The 27,915-nt window shown below is 42.6% G+C and overlaps 1 protein-coding gene across 1 annotated transcript; it reads right to left on the reverse strand.

Annotated features, from left to right (window-relative positions):
* Nucleotides 1-694: 694 nt before the first annotated feature.
* On the reverse strand, nt 695-27,915 carry itgb8 (integrin, beta 8). The gene is made up of 15 exons (XM_006636197.3): nt 26,762-27,915; nt 23,286-23,371; nt 20,419-20,590; nt 19,957-20,203; nt 19,292-19,457; nt 17,247-17,405; nt 16,534-16,629; nt 16,350-16,439; nt 15,682-15,822; nt 12,408-12,822; nt 11,387-11,609; nt 11,021-11,124; nt 10,429-10,545; nt 5,736-5,896; nt 695-5,648 (listed from the first exon to the last, which is right to left on the reverse strand). Exons 1-15 carry the CDS (start codon nt 26,850-26,852, stop codon nt 5,493-5,495), a joined length of 2,424 nt encoding a protein of 807 aa, XP_006636260.2. The 5' UTR covers nt 26,853-27,915; the 3' UTR covers nt 695-5,492.

Below are 27,915 nucleotides of genomic sequence, written 5' to 3' on the forward strand. Positions count from 1 at the left end.
CTGTATTCGTCATTCCTGTTGCGCCACATCCGTTTCGTAACTACCCTTGAAATGAGAACTCGATTCACCTGAGCTCCTTCACCTGGTTTCATCAAAGTTACGCCCACTTGCATACAAAACAGGTCTTGCCTTTGCTCTACTCCCGTCATGACCCAGACCTTTCTGTCTAAACACATAACATCAATTCCACTACTGATTGAAAAGAAGAAACAGTAGATAAACAGTATATATTTGAGTGCACTGATAGGGTGGTATGTTCATTATTTGTGATTCCTGTCAGATCACAGCATTTTTAAATGGCAGGGTGGAAGAGATGTGGGCCTGCAGGCGCGAGGCGTTGAGGTGACGGACAAGCGAGAGTCACAGTGAATCGCAGTTCACCGTCTCCTTGCAGCTTCTCATCCTCGCGCCTGGTTTTTATGGGATTTCGCCTCTACAATATTTTACTAGACGTATTTCTAGTGAAGTCTGGGTTGAGTAAGGATATGCTCCTCGTCGCCATGAATATAACTTATCGTTTCACGCAAACGGAGATGTGCCAGGTGGCAGGGGTACCAGTGCCGGAAGGGTCAGTTCACAGAGAAAGAAAGGAAACAAAACACATCAGTGCTCTACTAATCCTTTAATGAGTCTGCGGACAGTTACAGAACATAGGTCTCCTCACAGCAGTCAGAAAAGGACACAACACAGTGCATTGAATGTGACATTATGTTTATTGTAAATACAATAATGCCCTGTAATGAGTTCATTTACACTTTGCTTTGCAATGTAAAGGAGTTATCAGCTGCATCTTCCTGTTATTTCACTTTTATACTGACTAAATTAGCATTCGTTACACTACGTCTGTTTTACAAAATAGAATGGATGATTACAAGGGAGAAGCTTCAGATGAGAACGCCCTCTCCCCATGCATTTGCACAGCTATAAATATTCCAGCTGAAGGAAACCAGAATATTTTGCAATGGTAAACATTGAACAGAAAATATTCAGTACATTACTCGTATTAAATGATCTAGAGTTTTTTGCAGATGATAACTTCCTCCTCTCAAACTAGACATAACTTGCTACATCTGTATTGTTAACCTGATATTAAAAAAAACTACAATAATCAGAACATCACAACAAGGAGTTATTAGTCAGATAAATAACAAAATGGTTTTAATATCTACCTAATCAATCTCACAAACTTAAATAATATAAATTAAGTTAACCTTAGAAAAATAAACTACGTTGTACCTTCTAAATAAATAGTGTTAAAAAACTAAAATCCAATAGCAGCTACTGTGACCACGCTCCACAAGAAAGGAAACAAATCAGGAATTAGCTACTCCCGCCTTCTGCTTTCCAGTTTTCTGACAGTAGTAATGCACAATGAAACAACCTCTACGCAGTCTGTGAAGGCTATCCTGTATACTCCATTCCACATCGCATCATGCAAAATATGAGAGACTGTTATGAAAAGGACAGTATTTAAAGGAATTTAACAGCAAATTATCTGCTACAAAAATATATATTCTGAAGACATGAAATTAATGGTAAGCACTGCTTAAAAGCTATACTCAAATTTAAAGCAGTAAAACAGCCGAATATCCAAACACTAAAATCAGGACAATTCCCAGTTAGTACTACTCTACATCCATAATTTCTTTCCTCTGATGAGTTAAACCTCTTGTGGAAAGTAAAGAATGAAATACGGATGCTTACACCCAAGTGCACAACTAATGAACTCATTGGGACAAACACAATGAGTTGAATTGAATTTGTGAGCTGTTTTTCTAACAAAGAATTTGGTTGATGTAATGTGCACACTGAGCATGTACAAAGGAATTGGGGCAGAAAAAAATCATTCTTAACAGTTTAGGGATGCAGAGATAGTGATTCTTTAACAGGAAAAAAGAAAAATATTGCTTTCATAAAATTTTAAGCAGTTTTTACTGTATGTATTCATATAAAACTGGTACTATAGAAAGGCACTACATTATTTATGATCAACTTCAGACACAAAGCCTCAATCTGAGTGTTAACTCTTTTATGTTCTATTGCTTCATAGTGGCTTTTTCATTCAAGTTCATCAAAGGTTCATCACAAGCAATACGGGGAGACACTAGAGGGCAGCATTGCACTCGGTTAAGTGTGCACATTTTCTGTGATTTAAACGAGCAAGTCATTAGAATAAAACCCATTACCAAGGAACAGGTATTTTCACGTAGTACTTTGAGGTGTGCTTTGTCTGTGTGTCATAGAGAGACAGCCATGAAAACCAGGACTTTAGAATTTTAAGCATATGTAACGTCTTTGTAAACAGCGCTTAAAGATACAGTATCCAAGCGCCAGAGACACACACCTACTCAAAAGAGCAGGAAAAGGTGTAAAACTTCCAGTTAGAAGCCTTGCAGTGCTTTGGGATCATCTCCTTTTTGCTGTAAACACATGAAAAGCTATAATATGGAATAAATCACTGTTGTAGCAGTGGATGAATAAAAAATTGTGGAAAATAATAAGTATACTGACTGATTTTGATAACGCTCTGCATGATTTGGGAGGTGCTGGACTGGTACTACTTTGTCACAAGTGCAACAAATACAAAGTAACACCGTATTCCACTGAGAACGGAGTCATAAAAAGACACAGCAAATATCTTCAGTACTGAACTTTGGTGCCAAATTCTGCCATGTTGGTGCCCTGATGTTTTAGCAATGGCCCAACCCCAACTCTGAGCTGTAACTGTATACCTCCTTTTGAGTTTTCACACTGGGCATCTTATTTATTTCACTGAGCCCAACTGTAAGCAAGCTTGAAAACAGTCTTTGGCTCGTGGTAATTGATCACATAATTGATCGGCAAGTTAGGGTTGCGTCTGAATCTATTGAGGTGCTCTGGAGAGCGGAAACATTGTTTTGGCTCTTTATCTTCGCGTTTGTAACAGCTTGCATGCTCACTGCTGGCGGGGAAATGAGAAGGAGTGTGCAGTGGAGCTACAGGAGGTAGGGAGCATGTTGTTGCGTTTTACACCTGCTGTAAGTGCACCTTCGTGTTTTAAACGATTTTAATGATGGTTGAGGCAGGCGCGCGGCTTTAACTGTGACCAAACATCCCTTTTCAGGGTTCTGTTCTGTTTAACCCTTGGGAGGAGGCAGCTGGGAAAGGTGCCCTTGCACTAGTCTTCCTCAGCACTCCTGCCTGGATAGCCTAGACCCGAGGGGTTACCTTTCCGCGGTCAAAAAGCACAGAAGAGCATACTTACCTGTAGGACCTGGAAAAGCAGGATCCTCACAGACTGCCCAGACAATGTTCAGTCAGTATAACGTACCACGTTTGTAGTTAAAGAACTCTGGACTAATGGCTTTTGTCATTAAGAATTAAACCACAATCACTGTCATGCTTTTCACCTTATGACTCTGTTTCAAATTAGCTGGGAACATTGTTCATCTAATCAAGACTCAAACAATGAAACTAAGGAAGACGTCTATGCCAAACTTGACCAAATTCTCTGTGGAATCTCAAATAGGCTTATTCTACTTGGAGACTTGAAGGCTAGAGACAAACAACATGCCACTCCAATGGTATTTATCTTCTTACCTATATGCACAGATCATGGGCCTCTCACCATGGTCACAACCAAAGGACACAAAACATTCTGCCAACATCTACAGTCCAAATACTTGCCAGGACCCATGAAGTCATTCACATCACCTGAGTTCATGACTCCTGGACCAATTACTGTCTTATCAGTTCAGTTACTGATCTGTCTATCAAGCTGCCTCCCAAACATCGTCTGCAGGAGATGCAATGTTCTTCCACAACAACATCACTGAAGCTCTGAGTGACCCAACCAAAGGAGAAATATTTGTCAAGAAGGGGAAACTCTTCAAGCCTCAACTAAGAACACAAGGAAAGCGTTCTTTTCACTTGGGAAGACCTCAAATAATGAAATAATATCTGGCTGAAATTTTTAAGTATGTTGGACAAGTAAAACAACATGTCTAACATACTTAAAAACTCATAAACATAAACAACATAAAACTCAAGACCTTCTCCCAGAATTCCTGTTCGGATTGTGACCCTCATGGGAATTGACCGGCATGGGTTTTATAGCCTGCCCATTCCAGGAAAAATGTCAGAAACACCAACACACCTACTTCTCTGTCTCGACAGAGGCATTTGACTCCTGGCTTTTCAAGATCCTGCTGAAGCAGGAATGTCCAGTGGATTTCCTCTGAAATTCATCAACATTCTTCACCTGCTTTGTCATGAGAGGCATTCAGAAATCTTCAGTAATCGATCCATTACAGAGCCCAGCCCTTTACAATCCAGAAAAGAGTTGCACAAGAATGTGTCATCGCCTCCACTCCTTTTTTCATATTTTTAAGTTCCAAGTTCCATTGGATAATGGACGAGCTGCCCGCTGGAGTGCAGCTAACGTGCCAAATAGATGGCAAATCATTTAATCTCTAATATCATTGATCCAAAACCTAAACCATCCTTGGACTTAACATTCAGAAGACCAAAGTTCCCGCATTAGGAAGCTTCAAATGCACAAGCCCCAGTGCCATAGATTCAGATTCTCATTGAGTGTCTGGAGAATGTAGAGTACTTCCCATTCCTTGTGTATCATCTTTCACAGAAGTTATTGATATTAATGAATAAATGCAGCATCACCTGAAATCTGCATGTGCCACCTTTGGTGCATACAGAAGTGAGTGTTTGAAAATTCTGACATTAAAACTGAAACCAGACTGGGTGGTCTACTGTGCAGTTATCATTCCTACGTTACTGCACGGGGCTAAAACACAGACAACACTGTTGTCTCCCAAGCCTTAAAACTATGATCATCCTCCATCAGCTCTGTTGTGTTGGTCATGTTGTCTGGATGTCAGCCCCCCAAGAAGATTCTCTCCTCTTACAGCACTTGATCAAACCTGATGGAGGAAGAACTTAGCATGTCGAGACCCCAAGATGTTAGAACAAGGAAGCAATGCAAGAGCTTGGAAGAGAGCTCATCATGACTGGAGTGCGCAGTACATGATCAGGTATCTCCTGAGCAGACAGCTGCTCTACCAGCCACCCAGAGTGCAGGCCCTGTTCTGGCCTCAGTCACCTTCAGATTCAATCCTCACTGACTGCAAGGGACAGCCCATGAATTCTAAAAGTGTCTGGAAAATAACAATGCAGGTCTTGAGCGTTACCTTGAGTGTATCAAAAGTATCTCGGTCTGTAACAGTGCACAGCAACAGAGATTATTCATAATAACCTCCCTTCTTCTCCCTTTCCAGCACTTTAAGTCACTCGTTTTTTTAAAACACATCAAATCAGTCAATGCTCACTCTGCACTTTCAGCCTAACACCACCTCTTTACCTTGTGGGTACTGACTTGGTAGAAGCTGGTGCTTTTCGAGAAAGTTTTCATCGGGGGTACGCATTTTTATAATCAAAGGAACAAAACCTTCACAGCCGCCCTGGTGAAACGCACACGTCTTAACATCCATGGTTCATCAGTGGTGAATAAAGGCTCGATCATACAAGTCATCCTTTTCACACTGCCAGATCTCATTCAGAGGCATTTTGTGAACGTGGATCCGCATCTCCACTGGCCTGTCCCGTCTGTAAGTTATCGTCTTCTCATTCATGGTGGGTAAGTAGGACATGTCCTGCGTTAAGAGAGGATTCGTTCTTAACTGAAAAGTACTTGTACATGGTAGATGCACAGTACCCATGCAAAGAAGAAAAAAGTTTACCTTAGGTGATACATCATTGACAGCGTCTGAAGACACGTCTCTCCTCCGATTTTTTCGGGCCAAAATGTACTTCAGAATCAGAATGAGCATGAGCCCAAGTGCAATTGTAATGAGGAAAACAGCTGTGAATGTGGGGAAGTATTGCTGCTCAGATAAGCATTCTGGAAAAGAGAAACAGAAAACTAAAAGTCTTCAGTGTTAGGAGTCATATTTGATACCTGGAACAATCATTCACTCATAGATAAGTACTTAAAAGTAAGTCTCTTTTTTCCAGGTGTATGTATTGTATCTTTTAGATGTATATTTTTTCCAGACGTATTTTATCTTTTAGATGTATCTTTTTTTTAGTTGTGAGGGCAGGAGTGGATCGAAGAAGGCATAATCAGCAAATTAGGAAAACAAAGAACAGGACAGGTGAGACGTTTTTCCACAGAGCGAGTGATCAGAAAAAGGAACAGCTGTTACACCCAGGTTTTAGCTCTGTCTCTGCTGAATGAATAAAAGCATTTTATTAAAAATGCATTTGCGTTAGTCTGGGTATTTACTTTGTAATCTGTGGTTAACATCTACTGTATTGCTTTGAGATGCCACTTTTAAAGGTGATATGTAAAATAAAGCTTTTTATTATTGTTATAGAGAAACATGATCAGATTTTCCCTGGTTCAGGAAAAAGACTATTAAAATCTGTAATCTTTCCACTTGTATGTCATCAGAAAATACAAGAAGTTTCTGCTTTGTGTAAGGATGGTATCAAAAAGTAATCTAAGTGGTGAGAAAGCTGTGCTCCTCAAAGCGCTTTACAGGATAAAAACAACAGCAACAGTATTAAGCTGGGCAAACGATTTTTTTATAGAAATACAAAATTAGATATAATGATGTGTTCCGGCTAAGATATTAACGAGTACAACCCCCCTCTCTGCGGGAGTGCTGGCTGTGAAGAATTAAACCGGTTCCACAGGTATTTTCAAAGTAGAAGGGGGCGAGATTTCCAGTGAAAGAAACCCCCCCCCTCAAAAACCCAGGAAGTACAGTACTTACTAGTTAAGAAAGCTAGGCTCCTCAATGAAATCGCTTTAACATGCTAATGCGTTGGTGTAACAGTCCGGGCGTGGCAAGCTTCTAATGTCAACTCGACTCGATTGGAAGACAATGAACATATTCTAGCCCTAAATAAACATTTTTCCAAGAAAGTTTATAATAATACGATCTATAGTTGAAATCTGAGCCTAAATAGAAAGAAAAAGCATTTTCAGAGAGCAATCACGCTGTGTTTATGTAGAAAAAGCGATTAGGTTTATGAGCAATCGAATTACTTATTCGTTTAAAATGCTATGTAAAATAAAGTTTATTATTAATTTGCTGGACAGAGCGGTGAACATTATTATGGATAAGACAAAGATAACGATCCTGATCAGTTTAGAAATCTGTGTACGCTGTAAGGTTTTTACTTCTTAAACTTTTAAAATACAATTTTCGAATAGAAAGAAATCATCTTCCTGGTACAGTATGTACAGTATAGCAAACCAGCATGTCTTTTTTCTCCAATCAGAGGGGTTAGACGCTGGGTTAGATCCCAGGCGGAACACATTCCATAAGATTCAGCGCTTTTATATATCGCCTTTAAAGGTGGCTTCTCAAAACGCTTTACAGGATAAAAACAACAAGAACAGCAACAACAACAATATTGTATTTCATTGCACTTTGAAAACCAAGTAATAACTTAACTATATGTGCAAACGTTTTATGGTATGTCGCTGTTGTGAATGTCTGTGGAGTGTCTTATCTTATTTGCCTGTCTGTCCTGGCTCTCTCGCTCGCCCTCCCCCCTCTCTCCCTCAATTCAATTCAAGGTGCTTTATTAGCATGACAGATGGGTACAATCGGTGTTGGGTATTTACTTTGCTTTGAGATTCCACTTTTAAAGGTGATATATAAAATCAAGGCTTTAACTTGCTTTAATTCTGCAATGTATTTAAAAAATAAAAATGATTTCCACGTTTGATCCAAAGATCCCAAGAAAAATAAATCTAAACGGGGAGAAAACATTTTCAAAGAAATGTTTGTTAAAAAAAAAGTCATGGTTCCACAGTGGGATTCAATCACAGACCGTGTGACATGGGAGTCAGGAACCTAACCCACAGCACCACCGGCAAGGTCACATGCAGAGTGCTGAAAAAGCACTACAGAAACATTATCAACAGACAATGTACAGCGTGTACTATTCTTGTGTTGCGGTACATGAATATAATTATATAGTTATTAATTTATTTAGATACGCGATTCCATATTATATTCCCTTTTAATCAAATTCTAAAAGTACGCTTGTTGACTCCGGTATCACGTTAGTTAAAGACTTCGATGCTTAAAATGTTTAGGGAGAAATGGAATACTGGTGTGTATGTTTTCTTTAAAGTACCGAGACCAGCCATATACTGTATGTTTAAGTTCCAAAATTAATATCGTTTATGGCCTTCACACGCGTTACAGTATGCTCCTATTCTTTTTATGCTCAGGTACTAAGATTTCCCTTCAGTGGTAAAATTCCATATAAATATTCAATACTACAACGGGCACAGTAAAGACGTTTACTGTAAATCTTTCTACGACAGACCAACCGACCACGAGTGCCCCTGTCGGTCAACCAATCACGTACCGCGGTACCGCGCGTCATCGTGCGTCATGATGCGCGACACCGTAGCCAATTACCTCCGGTACGTGTGTGTACCGCGCACTTTGAATGGCTGCATCTGTAGATGCATTTTCTAATCCTCATTGTGGTCAAATTTTCAAAAATGTCAACCTAAACATATTTGGAGAACCATTTTAAATATACCTTTCACTTATTGTAAAACATCCAATTATTCTAGTCGAGCTGAATGTATTCAAGAAGTAGCCACTCTCTTTATACTGTCCAGGGATCGAGGAACACTCGATCAGCAACTGTAGACAGACACAGGCTGAACATGGAAGGACTTTGCAGTGTTTGGTGTTTAATCAGCAGGCGATTTCTACACGATAGCCAACAGTAACTGAAGGGTCATTTGAATTAAAGCTCATTGGCTAATAAAAGGAAAGGAAATGGATCAAAAACTAATTTTCTAAAGCAATGCCTCTGAGTGCTAGCAGAACTGTGAGATGCAGAGGCGCGGAAGTGCTGAGCCACGGAAACAAAAGTTCATTTTTTTGTCCGTTGTTATGGAAACCTGGCAGGGAAGAGGTGGTCGAGGGGGCTGCTGGGGGGCCAGGCCAGCTCTGTTGTTCTTTAGAGAAGGCAGCAGCATAGCTGCATGTCCAGCAGAGGGGAAGAGCGGATAGGAGAGTGATGATCTTGGACTGAAGCCCACCTTGCAGAAAAATAAAACCCAAACGCCAGAATCTAAACAAGGGGATCACTGCCTTGCAAATGCAATGAGATGAGCAACACATCTGTGGTTACTGTAGAGGAATCTAATATAAAAGATTTTTAGGGATAATCATTTATTGTACAGAATGTTGGCCATGAAACAGACTGAATGGTCTTACTGTGTAATGCGAGGACACAGGATACTGTGAATAGTCTTACTGTACAGTTTAGGCACATAAAATTGTGTGAAGTCTTACTGTACAGTTCAAGCACTATTTAAGAGCAACTGTTTTAGAAACAGAAGGTTGAAGCACTACTCTTTCCTGTAAATCTTTTTAATAAATATTTAATAAATATGCTCTGAACAATAACGAATGCAATCAGAATCTTATATTATTACATCACAACACAGAAGGAGCGCACGGAAGACATCCTCTAGTTTTTCTCAAGACAAAATCCCTGTGATTTGATCTTGACGTTTCCAATGAGATGCAAATCGTGACATTTCAGAATAACTTCATCTGATAATACCAAGCAGTGAAATGAGGAAAACGTATGGAAAATGAAAATATTTAAAATTAGAAAATGAAGCACATGGTCTTAGAACTGACGTGGCTATGCTGTGGTTTGCAGTGGGGAAGGGTTTCGTCTGCAACTGCTGCTGCGCTCTTGAGCCCAGCGTCCTGAGCAGCAGCCAGACAGATGGTGTTGGGCGGCCTAGGGAGCCCCAGTAAAATGTGGGTTACACTCCCATTCAAATGTGATCATGCAAAACAGGGGCAAATCCAAAACATCTTCCCCCTGAGGCAGGCAGTACCGTGAGGCAAGGTGTACTAAATCCTTGCTTAAAGCAAAGTCCCAGAAAAGGAACTGTTCACTAATTCCAGATCCCAAGAGTCCAACTCATGTGCCTACAGAGTACACCAGGGACAGTGACAGGTACTTAGACATGCAATTACATTTAGCTCCCTTTAGGGGTCACTAGCAGACCTAGTTATTTAATTAGGCAGTGACCTCTGAACCTGCTATGCAGACGAGTGCAGGTTCCAAAATGCACCCCAGCTATATACAGTGTTCAGTCAACACTTCACATTAGGTTTCTTCACATTATAACTGAGAAACAGAAAGAGGAATTAACATAACAAGGCATTAAATTGAACAGTGTCTGCAAAATGTTCTGTAGCAGTTAAAAAGGAAGGAGGTCCTCAGTTCAGAACATTACCTCCGACTTCTTGCGAACGCTGTGCAAATACCTGCACTCTGCTGCACGAGGCTGACAGATCCTAAACGGTGTTCACTCACAGATGGGAGTAATGGAAGGAAGCAAAGGGACGCTGTCTGGCTTCTTACCTGGGTATCTGATGATGTGAATCTGTTTACCACCAAACATAGAATCCATTTGAAACCTGTAATGGCAGTTTTCGCTGGTTGGGTAAAGGCAGTATTTAGAGGTTTCACTTCTTGATTCTAAAGAAGAAAACAAAAATAATTTTATTTTTCCCTATGAAATACTTTATGTCTCAATTTGTATCTTAATTTGTTCATGTGTACTGTAGCTGCTGCAGTGATTAGTATATATAGTGCTGTTACCTGAAATTAATAAATACTACTTAAATTGAATTGCTGTCACATCTTCTTCATCCTTTATGTACAGACTGGGCAGTTGTTTTTCTAATGATTTTTGTCTAAAATGCAATGAATACTTCAGGTAAGCCCTATTATGTTCAGGACAGTGTTTGATTTTGAACTGAATTGGAAAGAAAAGGTATGACCGCAGACTTCACTGCTGTGCAACTGTGAACAGCTGACTGATCTATTTTATTCTTTTATGTCATTGTGTTTTTTAGGGTTTTTATTTCATTACTGTGCGTTAAACACAGACATACATGATTGCTGACAGTGTTGAACTTCTGGGAAACAGCTGGGATTGCAGTGGACATACCAGAAATGTCATCGATGTAGTGCACCATCGGGAAACATGTCGCATTGCACTGCGTGGCTTTGACTTCTGAAAAGTCACTTGACAAGTGGCATTGCACACACTTCCTGGAAACAGGAGACAGCACGGATAAAAGCTCACACAATAAAAACAAAGAGCGTATCACATTGTGGTTTGGGATTCAGTGCGGCTGCCTATGATTAGTCTCGTTGTGGGTATGTGATCATCCAAGCACAGACACACAGGAGACCTACGTAATGCAGAAGGACTGAAAATGGTTGGACATGTGTCTTTGAGGTTGAAAGGATCTATACGCCCTTCACAAGAGTAATAAGCGTCATAAACACACAGAGAGACAGCAAAGATTACCAGTTCGTTTCGCAGGGATTATTGCACATGGGACAGACTTCGCAGAAGCGGCCCGAGCGTCTGGGGTCCTCACACTGGCACCGGCCGCAGACACACCGGCCTTTCCCACTGCACACCCCCGAGCCTGTGGGCATGCACGGCTCTGTGGACGTGGGGCAGCTGCAGCTCTCTCCCTCCCAGCCGCTGGCACACCTGCACTCCCCCAAGACGCACTGGCCGTGGCCTGGGACCGCGTGCGGGAGAGAGAGAAGCACATGAAGCGGGCGGAAGCGTGGTCCGATCCTTCGCCTGATTCATTCATTGATTGTTTACACTTCTACAGCGCTTTCCTGGACGCTCCACTCAAAGCGCTTTACAGGTCATGGGGACTCCCCTCCACCCCCACCAGTGTGTACCCCCACCTGGATGATGCGCCGGTCTGCTCCCCACACACCAGCTCTCAGTGGGGAGGAGAGCAGAGTGATGAAGCGGGGGGTTATTAGGAGGCCATGGTTGGGAAAGGCCAGGGGGAAATTTGGCCATGACGCTGGGGTAACACCCCTACTCTTTCAAGAAACACACTGGGATTTTTAATGACCACAGAGAGTCAGGACCTCGGTTTTACGTCTCAACCGTAAAACATCCAAACAGAGTAATGATGTAACAGGGTCTCCACTAGACTTCATCTCTCACAAGCCTACAATGTAATGAATTCTCTCTTATTCCTTTTCTCTACAAGATAAGTTGATTGAGAGAAAAATTCTCATCACATTAAGCATCTACACGCTGCATTGACAACTCCTGGAGCAAACTGAGCCACAGGTCATGCTCAAGAGTACAGCAGTCCTGCTCCACCCAGGATTTGAACCTGAGACTCTCCAGCTGAGGGGCTGAGGACCTGAGGAGATTCTCATACAGAATCAGCTTAAATAAATATGAATGAAAAAAAAATTCCTGATAGCTTTGCACTCTTCATATATAGATCTTTTTCTAAATGAAAATAAAAACTCCATCTTCTTTATAACGCACAAATGACTCTCACCGCCACACAGAAGTCCCCGGTGATACGAACAAGAGAAGTTGTCCATTTCGCAGTACTTTCCGAACACAAGCCCCAGGCTGCTTCGGGCACACACACATCTCCCACACAAGCAGCTGCCTCGGCCACTGCACGCTGGCTGCGTGTCGTCAAGCCGACAGCTCTCACCGAGGCCCCCCTCCTCGCCGCCCTGCTCACACGTGCAGGACCCCGTCTCCGAGGACCTGCAGTCCTGAGGGGAGCGCTCATTCCAGCACCTCCCAGAAGAGGGTGCCCCAGGCCCTGTGCACTGGCAGGCACAAGCAGTCTGTACTTTCACTCTGGTGGACTCATTAAATCCCACGGGCTTGATCAAGAAATCCACCGCCTCTCCCTGATTCCCGCATTCCCTCATTCCAATGGTTATGTTGAAAAAAACCTATAAAACAGAAAAAAGATAAAAACGTTTTTAAACAAATGAGTTCGGTATTTTCAAATTCTGAAGAGCCCTAAACTATGCAAATATTCTATGCGTATAGCCATGTCACACAACCCTTAGGCCTGATGGATTCAATCAAATATTTTAAATGCAGATCACTGTCAAAACAAAAATATGACAGCATGACAATATGAAAATGTGAACAAAAATTCAAAACAAAGAATCATCCATTTTCAGTGTGAAAAGTGACTGACTGACACTGAAAGGATTACAAATGTAGAATGGGGTGTGAGCTCCTTGAGCGTCAACACAGTCCGGGCAGTGCTGAAGCACAGACCTGATCAGCCTCTGCTCAGACAGCTGTGGGATGTTTTGCCACTCTTCCAAGCGAAGGCTGACTGGCTGCACTTCTCTCCTGCTGAGGACACTGGCATGCTGGTCCCACAGACAGCCTGCCACATTCCGGCCAGGAGAAACACATCTGAGGCAGGACCTCATGTCCCTGTGATCCCAGTACCGTGTAAGCCTGCATTGTCTTGGCAGAGAATTGAGGTATCTGGATTGCCTTGCCAGAACAGAAAAATGTCTTGAGGGCTTCAGCAATGTATCATTGAGCAGCAACGGTGCTCTTGGGTTAAAGGAGGATTCCTTCAACCTCATCATCGGTCAGCTCGAACAATAAAGCAGCCTGAATGACCCTCACCAAGATGGCTCTGCACACACGGTCTTCTGTCAAATCTGTCAGGTGCAAATCAGCCTCACCAGTGATTAAAACACCTCACCACCCTTACTACTGCCATTTCAGATGCTCTACGGCCCACAGAGGACATTGGTTTTGTCTTACAGACATCAGAATCTCCCTGTATGGTATCTTAACATGCAGATCATTTTCACAAAGACTGCAAGCTTAAGTCTGATTCACAGGTTTTTTCTTCCTGTTATTTCTTGTGCTTTGGCTTGATAATTACACAACGGGATCAGAAGGATGCAACACCCCTGTGTCAGTTTGGCTACCATCCTGAGAAAACGTTTCCTCATCTCCCTGGAGAAGAGATGATTGTTGAAGCAGAACCACTCATTCTCTGAGCACATTTTCTTACAGTCAGGTTCAGATACAGATTGGTGATCTTCACTGCTGAAGCAAAATCTGGTTTTATCTTTTGCTGTTTTTGCGCCAGTATACAGAAATAACTCGCTTAGGACATAGAATGCATCCCAGAGAAAGGAGCATTATGGGAATCAACACACAGGTTTTATGAGGCATTCACAGGAGCGCTATTTTGAACAAATGAGGGCATTGAGGTGTCAGTACTGGTATTTGTACTGCAGAATGTAATGTAAGAGCTATTTCATACAGAAAGGAGTATTTTTAAATGACTGTGTAAAATAAAGATTTGTCTACAAATGAATAAATTCAGTCAGAGCTTGAGTAGATTAACCACTGACGGCCTTCACTCTTTCAGCTTGACAGGGTTCCTGCCAGGACGGGCCAGGCTGTGCCTCTCAGGAATATGAATAAGGAAACAGGCGGGATCACAGCGGAGCGCAGCACACTCAGAGGAAGGAGCGAGAGTGATTACGACTGGCCCTGGTCATACAGGAAACACACTGATCATAGCACACTCTTGTTGGCGGAGAACCTGCACACCATTTTTAATTGTTTCCTCCTTTAGAGCCAAGAGTAGCAGCAGGCACAACTACAGCCCGCACCGATTTTCCATTTGGCCTATAGGCACCACGCAGAAAGACAGACATTCTGCTTTGACAGAATGGATTTACAAGTGTATTCAGAGTAATTAAAATACAGTAGGATCTCAACAAATGCAAGGGTTTTGGTGCAGAGAACCACTGCAAATAGCCAAATTCACATACAACCAAGTCCACCCCTAGACCATTGAATAATGTACTACAGGATATAGTCTAAAGCCATAGGTACATTGGCCTTAAGTTAATTAAAATACCATGAGTCGACTTAAACAAACAACAGTAACGACAGTAACAGTTCCCCATGCCGCCGACAGAACCTGGAGCGTTCATTACGATACAGAAACGCGACCACGCTGAGATGCCGATGCTGGGCAGTAGGTACTTGGGCAGGCGGCAGGGACAGGCTTGCTAGCTAGATATGTCTCACCACCCTAGTCTGTCGTGCGGCTCATTTCAAAGTTGTGCTCAGTTTCACCCAGCGCTCCTCTTCTTCCACACAAGACCACGAGGGCCAGGAAAAATCGCAAATACACAAATTAGTGAATGTTAAATCCGCAGGTATAGGGACCCTACTGTAATGGACAGAACAAGGAATGCTGTGGCTAACGGAAGCAGCGCTAAGCAATGTCCTGCCAAAACATCTGCTTGAGTATCAACTTTGTTTCACCCATGTCAAGCTGAGCTCCTGGCACTTTCATGAAATCACATGACTTTAGCTCACTTTCTTCAGAATCTGTAAAAGTACCTCTGTTCTTTCCTTTTTGCTCTGTCTGCTTGTACACTCCACTCAAACTCTAATCGTCTGTACTTTCCACTCCTTTCAAGAAATCGAAGGTCAAGATATGGTCTTGGTGAAACACAGACCACAGCTGTTTTTGACTCAGTGAATGTTGCTTTGCCATTTTAAAAAGCAACAATCGCACCGCTCAGACTTACTATTCCCAGATGCACATTGTGCTGCCAAGAGAATTCTAAATAAGGCAAGACACAACTAAGGTAGTTTTACTCCTGTTTCAGAAATTTTACATTTTTGTTTTTTATATGCAAATGGGGAATTGATAACTTGTTAGTTTAACATAAACATTTCAAACACTTGATATTTCTAACAGGGTTTTCATTTGTATGTGTTTTTTAAAATCCTGATTAACTTACTGTTTCATTTGGTTTCACATTGCTGCATTTATTGTGGCCTGGTACTGGGTTCCCTCCAGGACACAGCGCCGTGATGTTAACGGCCAGTTTCTGCACCTGGTTCTGCACCAGTATCTGTACTTCCACATCAGAAAGAAGTCTCTGTGAAAGCAAAATTAAATTCACCTTTCAGTAAAACAAAGATTATGTTGTTAAACACAAAAACCCTTTGAGCCACAATTTATGAGAAAAACAGAGCCTGAAAATCACAGCTTTGTTTTCCATGCTGATGAGAATTCTGTATTACAAACTCTGATACAGGCAGATTGTGTTACTAGTGTTCTGGGGATTTCACAGACTCCAAGAGCAACACAATAACGTTTTGTTCCAGAAGACCGATTATGTCTGCTAGCCAGGTCGAGTTATTGCTCAGTATTCTGCCAGTTAGCAACACTTCTTCAGGGAAAAATATATGAATGAGACACTGACTTAAACATCTCAAATTTTAATTTTGTTTATGGCATGAAATATTCGAATAAGTACGTGATCCCCTCAAATAAGATATTACTGTACGTCTCAAAATCTTTGTAAATGTTTTGTCAATTATTACTGATTTGACACAATACAGCTTTTTAGATTTGATTTGAAAATGAATATCATTCAGTTTGTTTTGAGAAGATTTTTATTACCTTGTAGGCCTGGACAACTAAGTCTTTCAGATTTGATGCTTTTGGCTGAAGCTTTCCAACAAATGTACCTGGCATTAAGGGAATGAGATCCTATTTAGAAAGAAACAATAGTACATATTTCAGCATATTATTCATACAGTAAATGTTATTGCTATTTAGTACATCCAGTGTTCTATGAAATTACCTCATACCACTTATATTGTAGTTCCTCCACAGCAAATATAGAATGAACACTATTCTCCAGTAATTTGTCAGCCAGTTGACCAATGGTTGGATGCTCCTGCAACACAAAAATGCAGAAATTATTAAAAAATAGATACTTGTACATGTGTTTTCTCCTAAATGAACTTCACAGCAGGCTTTTAATAAGACAGAGCCAAGGTAAATATGAGTCAAATTCACCAGCTGGCTTTTTGACTGTTGTATTTTGTGGTCGCAGGTAAGAACTGGACTGCAGCTGTGTCTAAGAGGGGTATCTCTAGGCTGGTCAGACAGATGGGCATTAGTAATTGTGCATTAGTAACAGCATCACCTTCTCTTCCACTGCCTTGTGGGCAGCATTTCAATAGTCCTTCGTCATTCCTCTGATACCAACCCTGCCACCAGTGACCACCTTCCAAACTGAACAAACTAAAGACGCTCAGAAGAAAAACGTTCAGTGAAGTTCACTCCCTTGCTGCTCCTTCAAAACCCTGGCGTGCCCACTTATGCCATTCAGCTGATGCACACCAGCAACTGACAGATCAAATACACCCACAATAATATTTCTAGGAAATGTGCACATTGTCAGAGGAGCATGCTGAATGCAGATAATTATTTCAGTGCGTGCATTGGTTCACGTTGCTTAGAAGTCTTGCATTCTAACAAGCAATTCATAGCAAATTACACAAAACTCACCATGTAGGCAGACTGGGTATAAGTGTTATCCTCCAGGTGACAGTTCCCATCGTGAGGCACCACGATCCCAGCCAGCTTGCTGTCGAGCGCCAGATGAGAGGGCTGATCTGTCATCATGAGGAGTAAGTGCTTAGCCTCACTACGCCAGCCTATGTGGTTCTGTAATTGGTAAAGGGGAATGTTTCACTCTCACACTGTGAAGGAACTGGGCTGTGCCTTCTGAGTTTCACCCCAGCAATCCTCCTGGACAAATCCGATCTTTCCTTCTCTCTATAGTATCTCACAAAATGTGGAAATGCACACCATGTCCGGCAGGAGGCTGCATTTTAATGTAGAATGGCATCCTCTACACCCCCCTGGTATGTAATTTGGGTTGTTTGGGATATAAAGAGCAGTAGAAATGTAATTATTTTTCATTAGTTCTGCCTTGGAGCCCAGGCTAATGGGACAGCCTCCAGGTGGTGCACCCTCCTCCAGGAAAAGGGAGCTTTCCGATAAGGGACGGATTTTTTGCTTTTCGTTTTCTTTCTCTGGAAGCACTGACTCCACACTGTGCACGTCTGGTTTCATTTCTTGGTTTTCAGAGATGATCTCCTCTATCTGAGGAGTACTGTCTCTATCTGAAAGGCCTTGATTGCTCACGAAGTGGCCTTAGCTGTGTACGCCTTCACATGTTACCTACAAGAGAGCTGTACTGTGAAGATACTGAGGCAATTAAGGAGGAACACGAATGGCATTCGGTCCCTGAATTGTGTTAAATCCCTGTTCCCAACCCAGCACAAGGCCTGCCTGTCCCCTGCCTCGCTCTGTGCAGTGAAGGCAGAACCTTTTCCTTTACTTCTCAGGATGTGTCACCAGGGATTTCCAGCTCAATTCTCACTCAGGTTGCAACTAGAAAGTTTTCTTTTACACTTTATTAACATCTATTATCAGAACACTTGGATTCCCCTGGCGAAATGGGAAAAAAAGTCTACTAGAGATCTCAATATAACAATCAACTTGTTAGTTCATATATATGATTACTGCAAATAGATTCCGAAAATATTCTATTTTAATCGTTTTTACACACGTGTGGTATTCCACATTAATACAGTACATAGGTGTTCATTTGTTACCCCGTCCTGAGGCACCTAAACATTTTTCCCATCAGTGTGCAAGTACAGCACCAAACAATCCCAACCCAAACGGAAATCGCATTATCATCACTTTTATTGTTCATTAAAGCCTTTTGTGTAGAAACAAGCAGCCAGTGACCACTTCTTACAGCCTGGAATGTATGGGTAACGTGTGCTCCTGACTCAAACCCACATCCCAGCCTCTTTCCGTTATTTGTCATCCCTGCAGAATCCACCATTTCAAGAACATGAAAGGCTCTGCTGTTCACTCAACAACGACAAACCTTATCAGACCTCAAAATGAGATGGGTAATAAACCTTGAAGTACATCTTGGCTTTCTTCTAAGTCCACGTTAAAAAAAAAACAGATTTTGAAATATTTTTTATGGAACTGCAGAAATGCACAGCCCAGGAATTTTTCCCCTCCATGTGGGGTCCAGATAAAGACATTTACATTCCTAGTATGAACCCTAATGCACAATGTTCTTTCAATTAAGATTTATGGAGAGCAAATGGGTGACATTTTTTTCCGTTTAGAAACCATATGTATATATACAGTATATCTTGGAAGTGCCTGACGATTTTAACACACCAGTGGGACTTTCACACATCTGCACTAAATTCAACATGTCCACAGGGGATTTAAAACATGCTACAGATATCAATAGTCGTTTTGACAACACTGCAATTCCTGCATTCTGTTTTGGTTTATACAGAAAAAAATGTTAACATACTGTTTCACGATGTCTGTAACCTCCGTATAATGTCTGGTATATCTGGTTTAATCATAAGGCCATTCCTTCTGCATATAGACACATTGTACATTACCATCAGACACAAGGCTAAACAGGTGGCGACAGCCTGTCTGCTTGCTCGGCCCTGTGTCCCTTCGCGATCTGAGGGCCGTGCAGCCGCCTGTGGTGAACTGACCTGACACACAGCTGCCTGCAGCATCGCGTCGAAGCCTCCTTCAGGCGTGTCCATGTTGCCTGAGATGTGCTGCTCGTGGACCACCCTGGTGAACTCGGTGATGTTGTCGGTGAGAGAGAGCACGTGGATAAAGCCGTGGGCAGGCCTGCACTGGATGTCATAATCGCTGCGCAGAGAGATTCAGATATCAAGATGTCGGGGTGTACAGAATCGCAAAACGTTTCAGCAATAAAAGCGTGCAGTAAACTATGAGAACAATTTTTTTAAAAGAACACATTAAGAACACCTTTCAGCTGATTTGGGAGAAAGAAGGATCTATGACGTGTATATTAATTAGGCTGTTTTACACAACAAAACTCAAAATTACCTGCTCGTTCTTTACAAACACCGTAAGCCAAAGGTGTTCCCTGTATGATACACATGTTTCACTGGTCACAATTAGCAGTGGTCACACTGGCGTCCCCAAGCATGAGTGATCTAACTGTGCGAGGCTGCTAGCATTCACACTCTTCCACACCCGATGAGGAACTGGAAACCTCTGCAGACAGCCCTGATTTCTATCATTATGAAACCACCCAGAGGTAATTAATATTCACATTCCCACTTAGATATGAAATCCTGCCTGTGAAACACCACACAAGCACAGCAGGTGGGTGGAGACTCACCTGCATGGGTTGTCGATTTTAGAAGGATGCACATTGATATACGGTGAAACAGGCTTGTCGACAAACGATCCAAAGCCAACCTTAAAGTCAGTGGAGTGCTCCTTCATCTTCTCCGACAGAGCAATCCCCACAGTCTTCAGCTTGTCCAAATTGTCTTGCATTGATGCAGACACATCCACTAAATAGTACATGTCCACAGGGTACCTCTCGAGCTGACGCACTTGCAAAACAAAGCTAGCTTCCCTGCCTAGATGGAAATAAAAACATGCGTACTGCTGACAGACTGGTGAGCCATGTGTGCATCTGCACAGATTTATTTAAACATACAGTACATTAGAAAAAGACAAAGGCTGATCCACACATGCCAACATCAATGAATACTGTAGCTATACTGTTTTCAAAAGCATCAGGGCCTTTGAAAAGGTCCATTCTTAGTTTCAGTGAAAAATTAAGAACACCAACCTGGCCACAGCTGTACCGTGACATCTCTCGGGGTCACCTGTGTGCTTGACGTACTGGCATCTACCACCACCTTCACTGAAGGACGTTCGATAAAATCTAACGCACAACCTTTCTTCTCCAGGTTGGAAATCAGGTCACATCTTTCGCTCACTGGAGCTCCGTCAAGGAAGCCCTGTTAAAGTGGATAAAAGCAGCGTCATGGCATGTTTATGGCACTGCTCCATATAACTTGTCCAGATAAGACTAGCTGACTTTGTATTTAACTGTGTCCTCAAAGCTTGCTCATGGGGACAAAGTCCCTTTTTTAAAGAATCTTAACAGGGAGCGAAGTGTCAGTGTCTTGACACTGCACCTTGTGTTTCTGAATCACTTCTCAGTACAGTCAGTTGTGCCACAATGTGATACTGCAACTGCGTTCCTGAAGATCCCTGCATTGCATTGGATTCAGTGGAAATTAAGGCATTAGAGGGAAGATGACTAGAAAACGCCATTAGGACTGAAAGTTTCCTATTTGAGATTGTCTATCACTGCTAGTTCTTATGTGATATTTTATGAAAACAGTGTCCCGTTACTGTAATATCATAATAAAATTGCATATTGAGTAGAAGCATGAACACACAGAAAAGGCTCTTGAGGCAGGTACAGTGTCTGTCCGCCTTTATCATTGAGAGGTAGGAAACGAAGCCATGGAGAAGCGGGGAAGGGGAGAAAGATGAAGATGGAGGGGGGTTTCACATTTTAAATAACCTTTCAAGGGAAAACCTGTTTCAATCAAAACAATTCTAACCTAAAGAAATATTTCTAGCTGTAATTTTACAGTCACTTCCCAGGAGCTGGAACACCTGTTCGACCCCACTCGCACCTTCTAGCTGAAAGGACTGCACAAGCCAACACAGAGAGGTCTGCCAGGAACGTGCCATTGCTCAGTAAGGACAAGCTGACTAGTAGTGCCATCTCAAGAGATGTGATAAGCAGGTGCTTTGTGCTAGTGACACTCTGTAAGGTGCTCTCTTGAGGTTCCTAGAATAGAGTCATCACGAAATAATTTCAGGCCAACAAGAACACATGGTCACAAACACAAAGAGGCCATTGGGCCCATCTAGCTCAATTGCTAGTTAATTGACCTGAGGATCTCACCCACACGTTTCTTAAGAAAACTCTCTAGATCTAATCTCTCTAAAATCCGGGCTCCAGTGACGTGGCTGAGTAATCTGTTGCGTATTCCCACAATCTCTGGTGTAAAGAAGTGTCTCTTGGGTAAAAGCCCTTCCACGAAGTTTCCACTGTGATTCTGAAGAAATCCGCCGGGTGGACTTTGTCACTCTGCGCCTTTGACGTTTCTGAAAACGTGATTCAAATCCCCTTACAGTCTTCTCTCATCAAGATTAATGGAGTTTCTAACACAGTTTTGGGAGGATTAGATTCTAATCTCACATACTTCCTCTCGCCTACGTATAGACGTCTCGCACCGGGACTTCCCATAGAGCATCTCTCTCTCGTACCCCTCCTGCCACCCCATCTGCACCCCTGCAGCAGCACCCTGGCTCATTCCTCGCAATACAGACAGCGAGGTCTGCACACCTGCCAGATTCCCGGAGCCAGGAGAGCTACACCAAATACACTCCGCATATCTCATCTCTCTTCGCATTTATTTAGATCAGATCGAGCTACTGAAAAAAATATGTACTGTTTGTCTTTTTGTTCGTCAGTGTAGGACATTTCTTTAACTCCGTGACTGGAGCTGGTTGCTCTGATTCCATAGCAGAAATCTTTCTTGTATATATTTTACCAACACAGTGACCAAAGTTGCAAAAGCATCACACATGTAAAGTGATGTTCATTTCTGCATCTGTAGATCTGCACAGAGTTGCGGGCAGCCAGCAAGTATGCCCACTTACTTGCTGAGAGTGAAAGTGCGAGATTAGAATCTGACAACTGTTAAATTAATACTGTATGATAAAAGGTCACAGTAAAGCAACTGCATAGCATACTGTACATAATACAATGGTTTAAACGTTAGCATTGCTTTCTTTCTGGAATCCATTGGATAAATACAGTGTTGTTCTTTGTAAAATGTATTTTTCTTCCAAGTTTCACGTCTGAAGCAGGTGTACTTCAGGAGCATCATTCAAGCTGTGTGGTTAGGTTTTCCATAATTAGCTTTTTCAAGTTCTGCAACATTAGAATGTGTGCAAAATAACATTTCTGGACCAGGAAGCAAGGGTCCTCATGAGCTCCGTGATGCATGTTAAACATTTATTTAAATAAAGGAATACAGATGATTGAAGCAATAGAAAAAATGAAACGGAACTGAAAAAGAAACATAGCAAACCCAGAAGCAAGCAACACAGAACAGAAGTACTTCCCCGCTTCTTTCAGACCAAGTCCTAATTACTGGCGTGTTCGAGTACACTGCAGCTGACGCGGTGCCAGATGGATGAGAAAGCCAAACACAAGGACTGTGCTCCCTCTCTGTCCAGTCACAATACAGATCTGAATCAGCTCAACACTGCATTGTGCTTGCCCTCTGATTATTCACTTCATTTCTTTCACAGCTACCCCCACATTTCTGGTAGCTGATCAGGCATGGCCCTCAAAGCTGGAAAATCCCTCATTACGGAACACAGGGCTAAACCCACACAGGCACTTTTCTCAGACCTCAAGGCCTACCTTTGTTTAAACAGAGGTACAGTTTCACTTAATGTGAACAGGCAGCGGTTTGGTCAAGATAGCTGACTAATCACCAAAGAGAAAATAAATGAAAAACAAGAGTTCCTGCTCTGTGCCCTTCCACAGGTTAGTGCCAGGTTATGCTTTACTTCCCCGAAAGGCTTACGGTGGGAACAGAAACACGTCCTGCATCTCACCTCCTGGAAACACCATCCGCATTCTGCTCCCTGTTTCAGGCACTCTTTACAGCTGGATATGTGAGGTGCTGTACAGCTATTAGCAGCTGGAACACAGGAAAATAAGCAAATCTGGTTAAATTCCATATCGCAGACAAAAAGAAACATGTCAATCCTGGCAATACACACGGCTACAGACGGATCTCCGTCTGACAAAGTTATTCAGGAATGCATTAACTGGAGTAAAAAATTCTTATTGGTCAGCGAAGCCTCTTTATTTATTTATGTATTTACTGGACCCACATTCATCAGAAAAATTAGATTTTGAGAAATGGGACCTCCCAGGAGCCACAGCAGGTGAAGGCTTTCACTGACAGACTGGGACCCAGAGTCAGGACTGCACACCTAATACAGCACTCCCGGATAGGCGGGGGCAGCGAACCAGGGTCTGGGTGTTCTGTAAAACAGGGGCTCCTGCAGTCGTGCAATGGCCTCAGCTCCACCGCTCCACCTGCTGCACACTCTCCTACCAAGCTCGCAGAAGTCAGGCAGAGAGGGATCTTTGCGGGCATGTTGAAGGAGCAGTTCTGCAGGGCCCTCATTCTCCCTCTGCAGCTAACGGTCCCTATGGCTTTGCCTTACACTGCTTGCAAGTCCAAACTGGGTTTGTGTTGAATAAAAAACAATCAGCAATGTGAGATTTTCGGAGGTTCCAATGTTGTGTGTCTGCATTTCCCATGTCCAGCTGTCCTGTTTGAAAACAGGTGAAACATTCGGATATACATGGAAAAGAATATTCAGGAAACAGAAGAAAAGAATCAAAACATTAATCATATGCTTATAGGCCACAAAGCCCTTGCTTGCAAATATGCTTTGAAAATATAAGCATGCCAACTTAATCAGAAGGGAAAATATATCCCATTAGTAGACTCTACTCATCCATAGTGCAATGTGTCCTGTTCAAGGACAATGATTAGTTGTTTATTCTTAGGTCCATGAACTAAGATACTTTGTTGTAAATCCATTCTCATTGTAGGTACTGGACTTCACTGAAACTCTCCTTGTATGGGAATCTTAATTTGGACTTCGCTTCGCTGACCAATAAGTATCACATTGCATTTTAATAATATGTCCTTGAAACTTGCCCTATGATACTCCTTATCTCTTATCGTATATTACTCACATTATTTTCATTTATCATGTTAATGGAAGACTAAACTTCCTTTCTTTTTCCAGCATCTCTTAAACTGGGCCTCTCCCACACTGATTTTTCTACCTGATCTAAAATACCAGGTCTCACAAATTCATTGAGACTCCACACATTAACAAGATAAGAAAATCCCAAGGTAAAAAACAACATGAATCTGATGATAAACAGTTGAAGTCTAAACTTGCTCTTACTGGAAATTCCTATCGGGCAAGAAGGGTGACTGCCGGCTTGTTCTTATGGTTTGGAGAAATTCATACTTATCCCTGGCACAATTTCTCTTTTTCAGACAAACAGCTACTAAATACATTCACTGTTTTGAGCATGATTATTTTTAGTCATTTTACAAACAAATGAAAAAGAGCAAGGGGGCCACAGTGAAACTTGAGGATCCCTGTATTGTTATTTCAGGGCAGATGTCCCATCTTGAGGTTCTTCAAGTTTAACTTTTCAGATTTCTGTTGCTCTGTGCAGTGCTGCCTCATCAGATATCACATGATAAGCTCTAAAGTGCACTGTGCCCAATACAAATACTAACTACGCATGTCTTATACACAAAACGTAGCTTACTTCACAGATCACAATTTATGGGACATGCCACATCTTAGAATTAATTAAACACATTCACTATTAGATTAGTGGAAGAGGTTACTATACATGAACTTCAACACTAAAGTCTTGAAATGTGCTGCAGGAATAAAAGCGTAAACCAAGAAAAAGGTACAGGCTAGATGTGAAGCCTATAAAAGGAGGAGGCCACTGAAGCACCCTGGTGGCTAGTGGTTAACTGATCCAAGGATTTCATTCACTAGAAAGGGAGCAGGATATCAACAACATGGCTGGGGCGCTTGTTCCCCACTCCCACAATCCTTTGTGTAAAGAAGGGTTCACTGCTTTAATTTAGCAAACAGGTTTCTATGGCAGGCATGGCAGCTCCAGTCACCACGGTTTGCAGGATCCTCTGCTTTTATTTTCACATCCGATACGAGGTTGCTAATACATACAGCTGATTAATTCTTTTACAAGTCAGATCTCCTGGTTTAGACACGTCTTGGGCATTTTCAGACTCTTTAAGATTTGGCACGTCTTCCCAAATTGCATTTATTGCAAGCAGATAAAAGTAGAACCCCAGTGTTATTTTTAACCAGCCTCTGGGCTTTCATTAGAACACTGAAATTTCAAAGGGAGCCAGCAGGTGTGCAGATACCCCCTTTGAATATTGTCATCATAACAAAAGCATTCAGCGTTGATTTTCTTCATAAACACAATCTGGGATCCTAAGGGCACATATAATCAAAAACAGAATGTCTTTCGACATGATGCAAATCTTCACCTTGTTTTTTTTTTTTTTAACACCAGGGCCTCAAAGAATACCGACACCGATTCAAAGAAGCGATGCGCCACTTCAATTTTAAATTATTGGTCGTTTATCTATTTCGAGTAGGATGGGGGGGGGGGGATATTAAATATCTCAGGAATATTCGCTCAAATGCTGAGGATCACCTCAGCTACTGTAAATCTCCTGTCATCCACAATCCCGCTATACTGGAAACATTTCTGGAGCGAATTCGTCGCCAGCCATTTCAAGCGATAATTCAAAAGCAATCATCTGACACTAGGATGCCGTTTTTTCGTGGCTAGTATATAATCGTCTCTTCCCCGCGGAGATGTTCCACAGAAAGGGAAGGTACAGTAGGGCTGTGATTTTCGTCAACCTCTCTCTTCAGGCGGTAACACTCATCCCGGCGATTTCGCAAGCTAATCACACCTGCAGTGACTCTCGATTGTTAGTTTAAAGTGCAGAAGGGAGCAATTGCCCATTCATACTACGTAACACCTTGAAGCAAAACAGTGCAAATAAATACAAAATAACGTGGCAGTGAAAAAACTCAGGCAACATTCCTCTCCAGTTCTGCTACTGTTGGACTTCGGCTGCGGATACACTTCATTTACCAGGACAGAAGATTTGTCTTCCTCCAACCTGGTTTTTTATACCTGTGCTCATACTGCTGCTGCTGCTGCTGCGACCTCTGCACATAACAAAATACATCACAGACAGCAACATTTGAAAAACCTAGCAATATTAAACGTATCAGCTGCCAAGGCAGTAGACTTCATGAACGGCTCCCTCACCTGACCATTTCCAGGCAAGCTACATTTCGAGTCAGGCCGCTGTTAGGCTTTTATTTGCAACTGATTACGAGGGCATGAAGTGCGTTCCGTGTATGAGGAGGGCTCACCCGAGGAGACGCATCTGTACAGTTTAAGGGGGAAAAAAAATACGACGTACCCGGCTCGCTTGTCCCAATCACGACGGTGACATACAGCGCACAGACCATCCTCTGTAGCAAGCGGCGGTGTTTCTGTGGCGAGGAAGTCATAGCGCAGGAGATACAGTACAGAGTGACACCCGAGTGCCAGACTTCTCAGAGACTGCCGAGAAATTCCCCTGGGCAGAGGAGAGCCCTGATTTCTAACAAAGCGAAGGAGTGAGCGCACACAGGCGGCATTGTACCACGCGTTATCCTTTCCGCGCACTCATAATCGGAGATCATCCACTCCGGCGTTTGCATTCCAGTGGGTCGGATTAATGTGTTAGCGGACCCCGACAACAAGGCTCGCCTGTGTTGGTCGCGTCCGCCTGCCCCCGTGGCACAGCCGGCTGCCGGCAGGGTGAGAACTGGCGTGCCGGGGATGGAGCACTTTCGCTTTCTCCCATCAGACGCCGTGCGGGCAGGTGCCGGTCCGCCTCCTTTCGGGCACGAAATCCCGAGCGTTTCTGGAAACGGGAAGGGATCGGGTTCGCCCGCAGATCATGTTGCTCTTTGTTTTGTGTCGTCCCCCCCTCCCTCTCTTTCTCTCTTTTTTTTTTCCTTTGCTGTTTGCGTGCTGCTATTATTTGAAAGACCTTTGTCTGGATGCAGAAGCCTCCGCTTACCGCCAGCTCCGGGTCTGCGGTAGTGAGTCAGTCAATGTCATGGTAACGCCTGCAGCCCACTGGCGATTTTTTTTTAATGAATAAAAGTGCTTACTACTCCGGCTCACTGTGTAGGCGGCGCAGAAGATAGTATCAGTTTTCGGTCTCTGGGTCGCCAGATATCCTTTTTTTTATTATTACGTTGCTGGTTTTGAACTTCCACCGTGCGCTTACCGCTCAGCGGGTTTCCAGAAAGACAGCGGGATTATGAATGTGGGAAAGAAATTCCCCGAGTTAACCTCTGGTTTGGTTTGTAAGAGTTACACCATTCTGAAAGAATTCCCTGCGAGTCACATCATCATCGCCGGCGCGGTGGCCTTCTTGCGCAGGGAAACTGCAGCTGGGTTTTCTACACAGACGCCAGAAGACTCCGGAAAGAAAAAAAAAATCAGTTTGTATGCTGGTCAGATGAAGAAAAGCTGTTTACTTGCAAAAATAAAAACGCTTTGGTTTTCGTGATTATTATT

Source organism: Lepisosteus oculatus, chromosome 10 (assembly GCF_040954835.1).
Source record: "Lepisosteus oculatus isolate fLepOcu1 chromosome 10, fLepOcu1.hap2, whole genome shotgun sequence".
Taxonomy (NCBI): Eukaryota; Metazoa; Chordata; class Actinopteri; order Semionotiformes; family Lepisosteidae; genus Lepisosteus; species Lepisosteus oculatus.

What these genes read in the sequence shown, in the direction of transcription:
- itgb8 (XM_006636197.3), bottom strand. Translation starts at nt 26,852, where the DNA reads ATGACTTCCTCGCCACAGAAACACCGCCGCTTGCTACAGAGGATGGTC. An exon ending in CTACATCGATGACATTTCTG is followed by an intron (nt 10,546 to 11,020) that starts GTATGTCCACTG and finishes TTTCTTCTTTAG; the next exon opens with AATCAAGAAGTGAAACCTCT. An exon ending in TCACATCATCAGATACCCAG is followed by an intron (nt 5,897 to 10,428) that starts GTAAGAAGCCAG and finishes TCTCTTTTCCAG; the next exon opens with AATGCTTATCTGAGCAGCAA.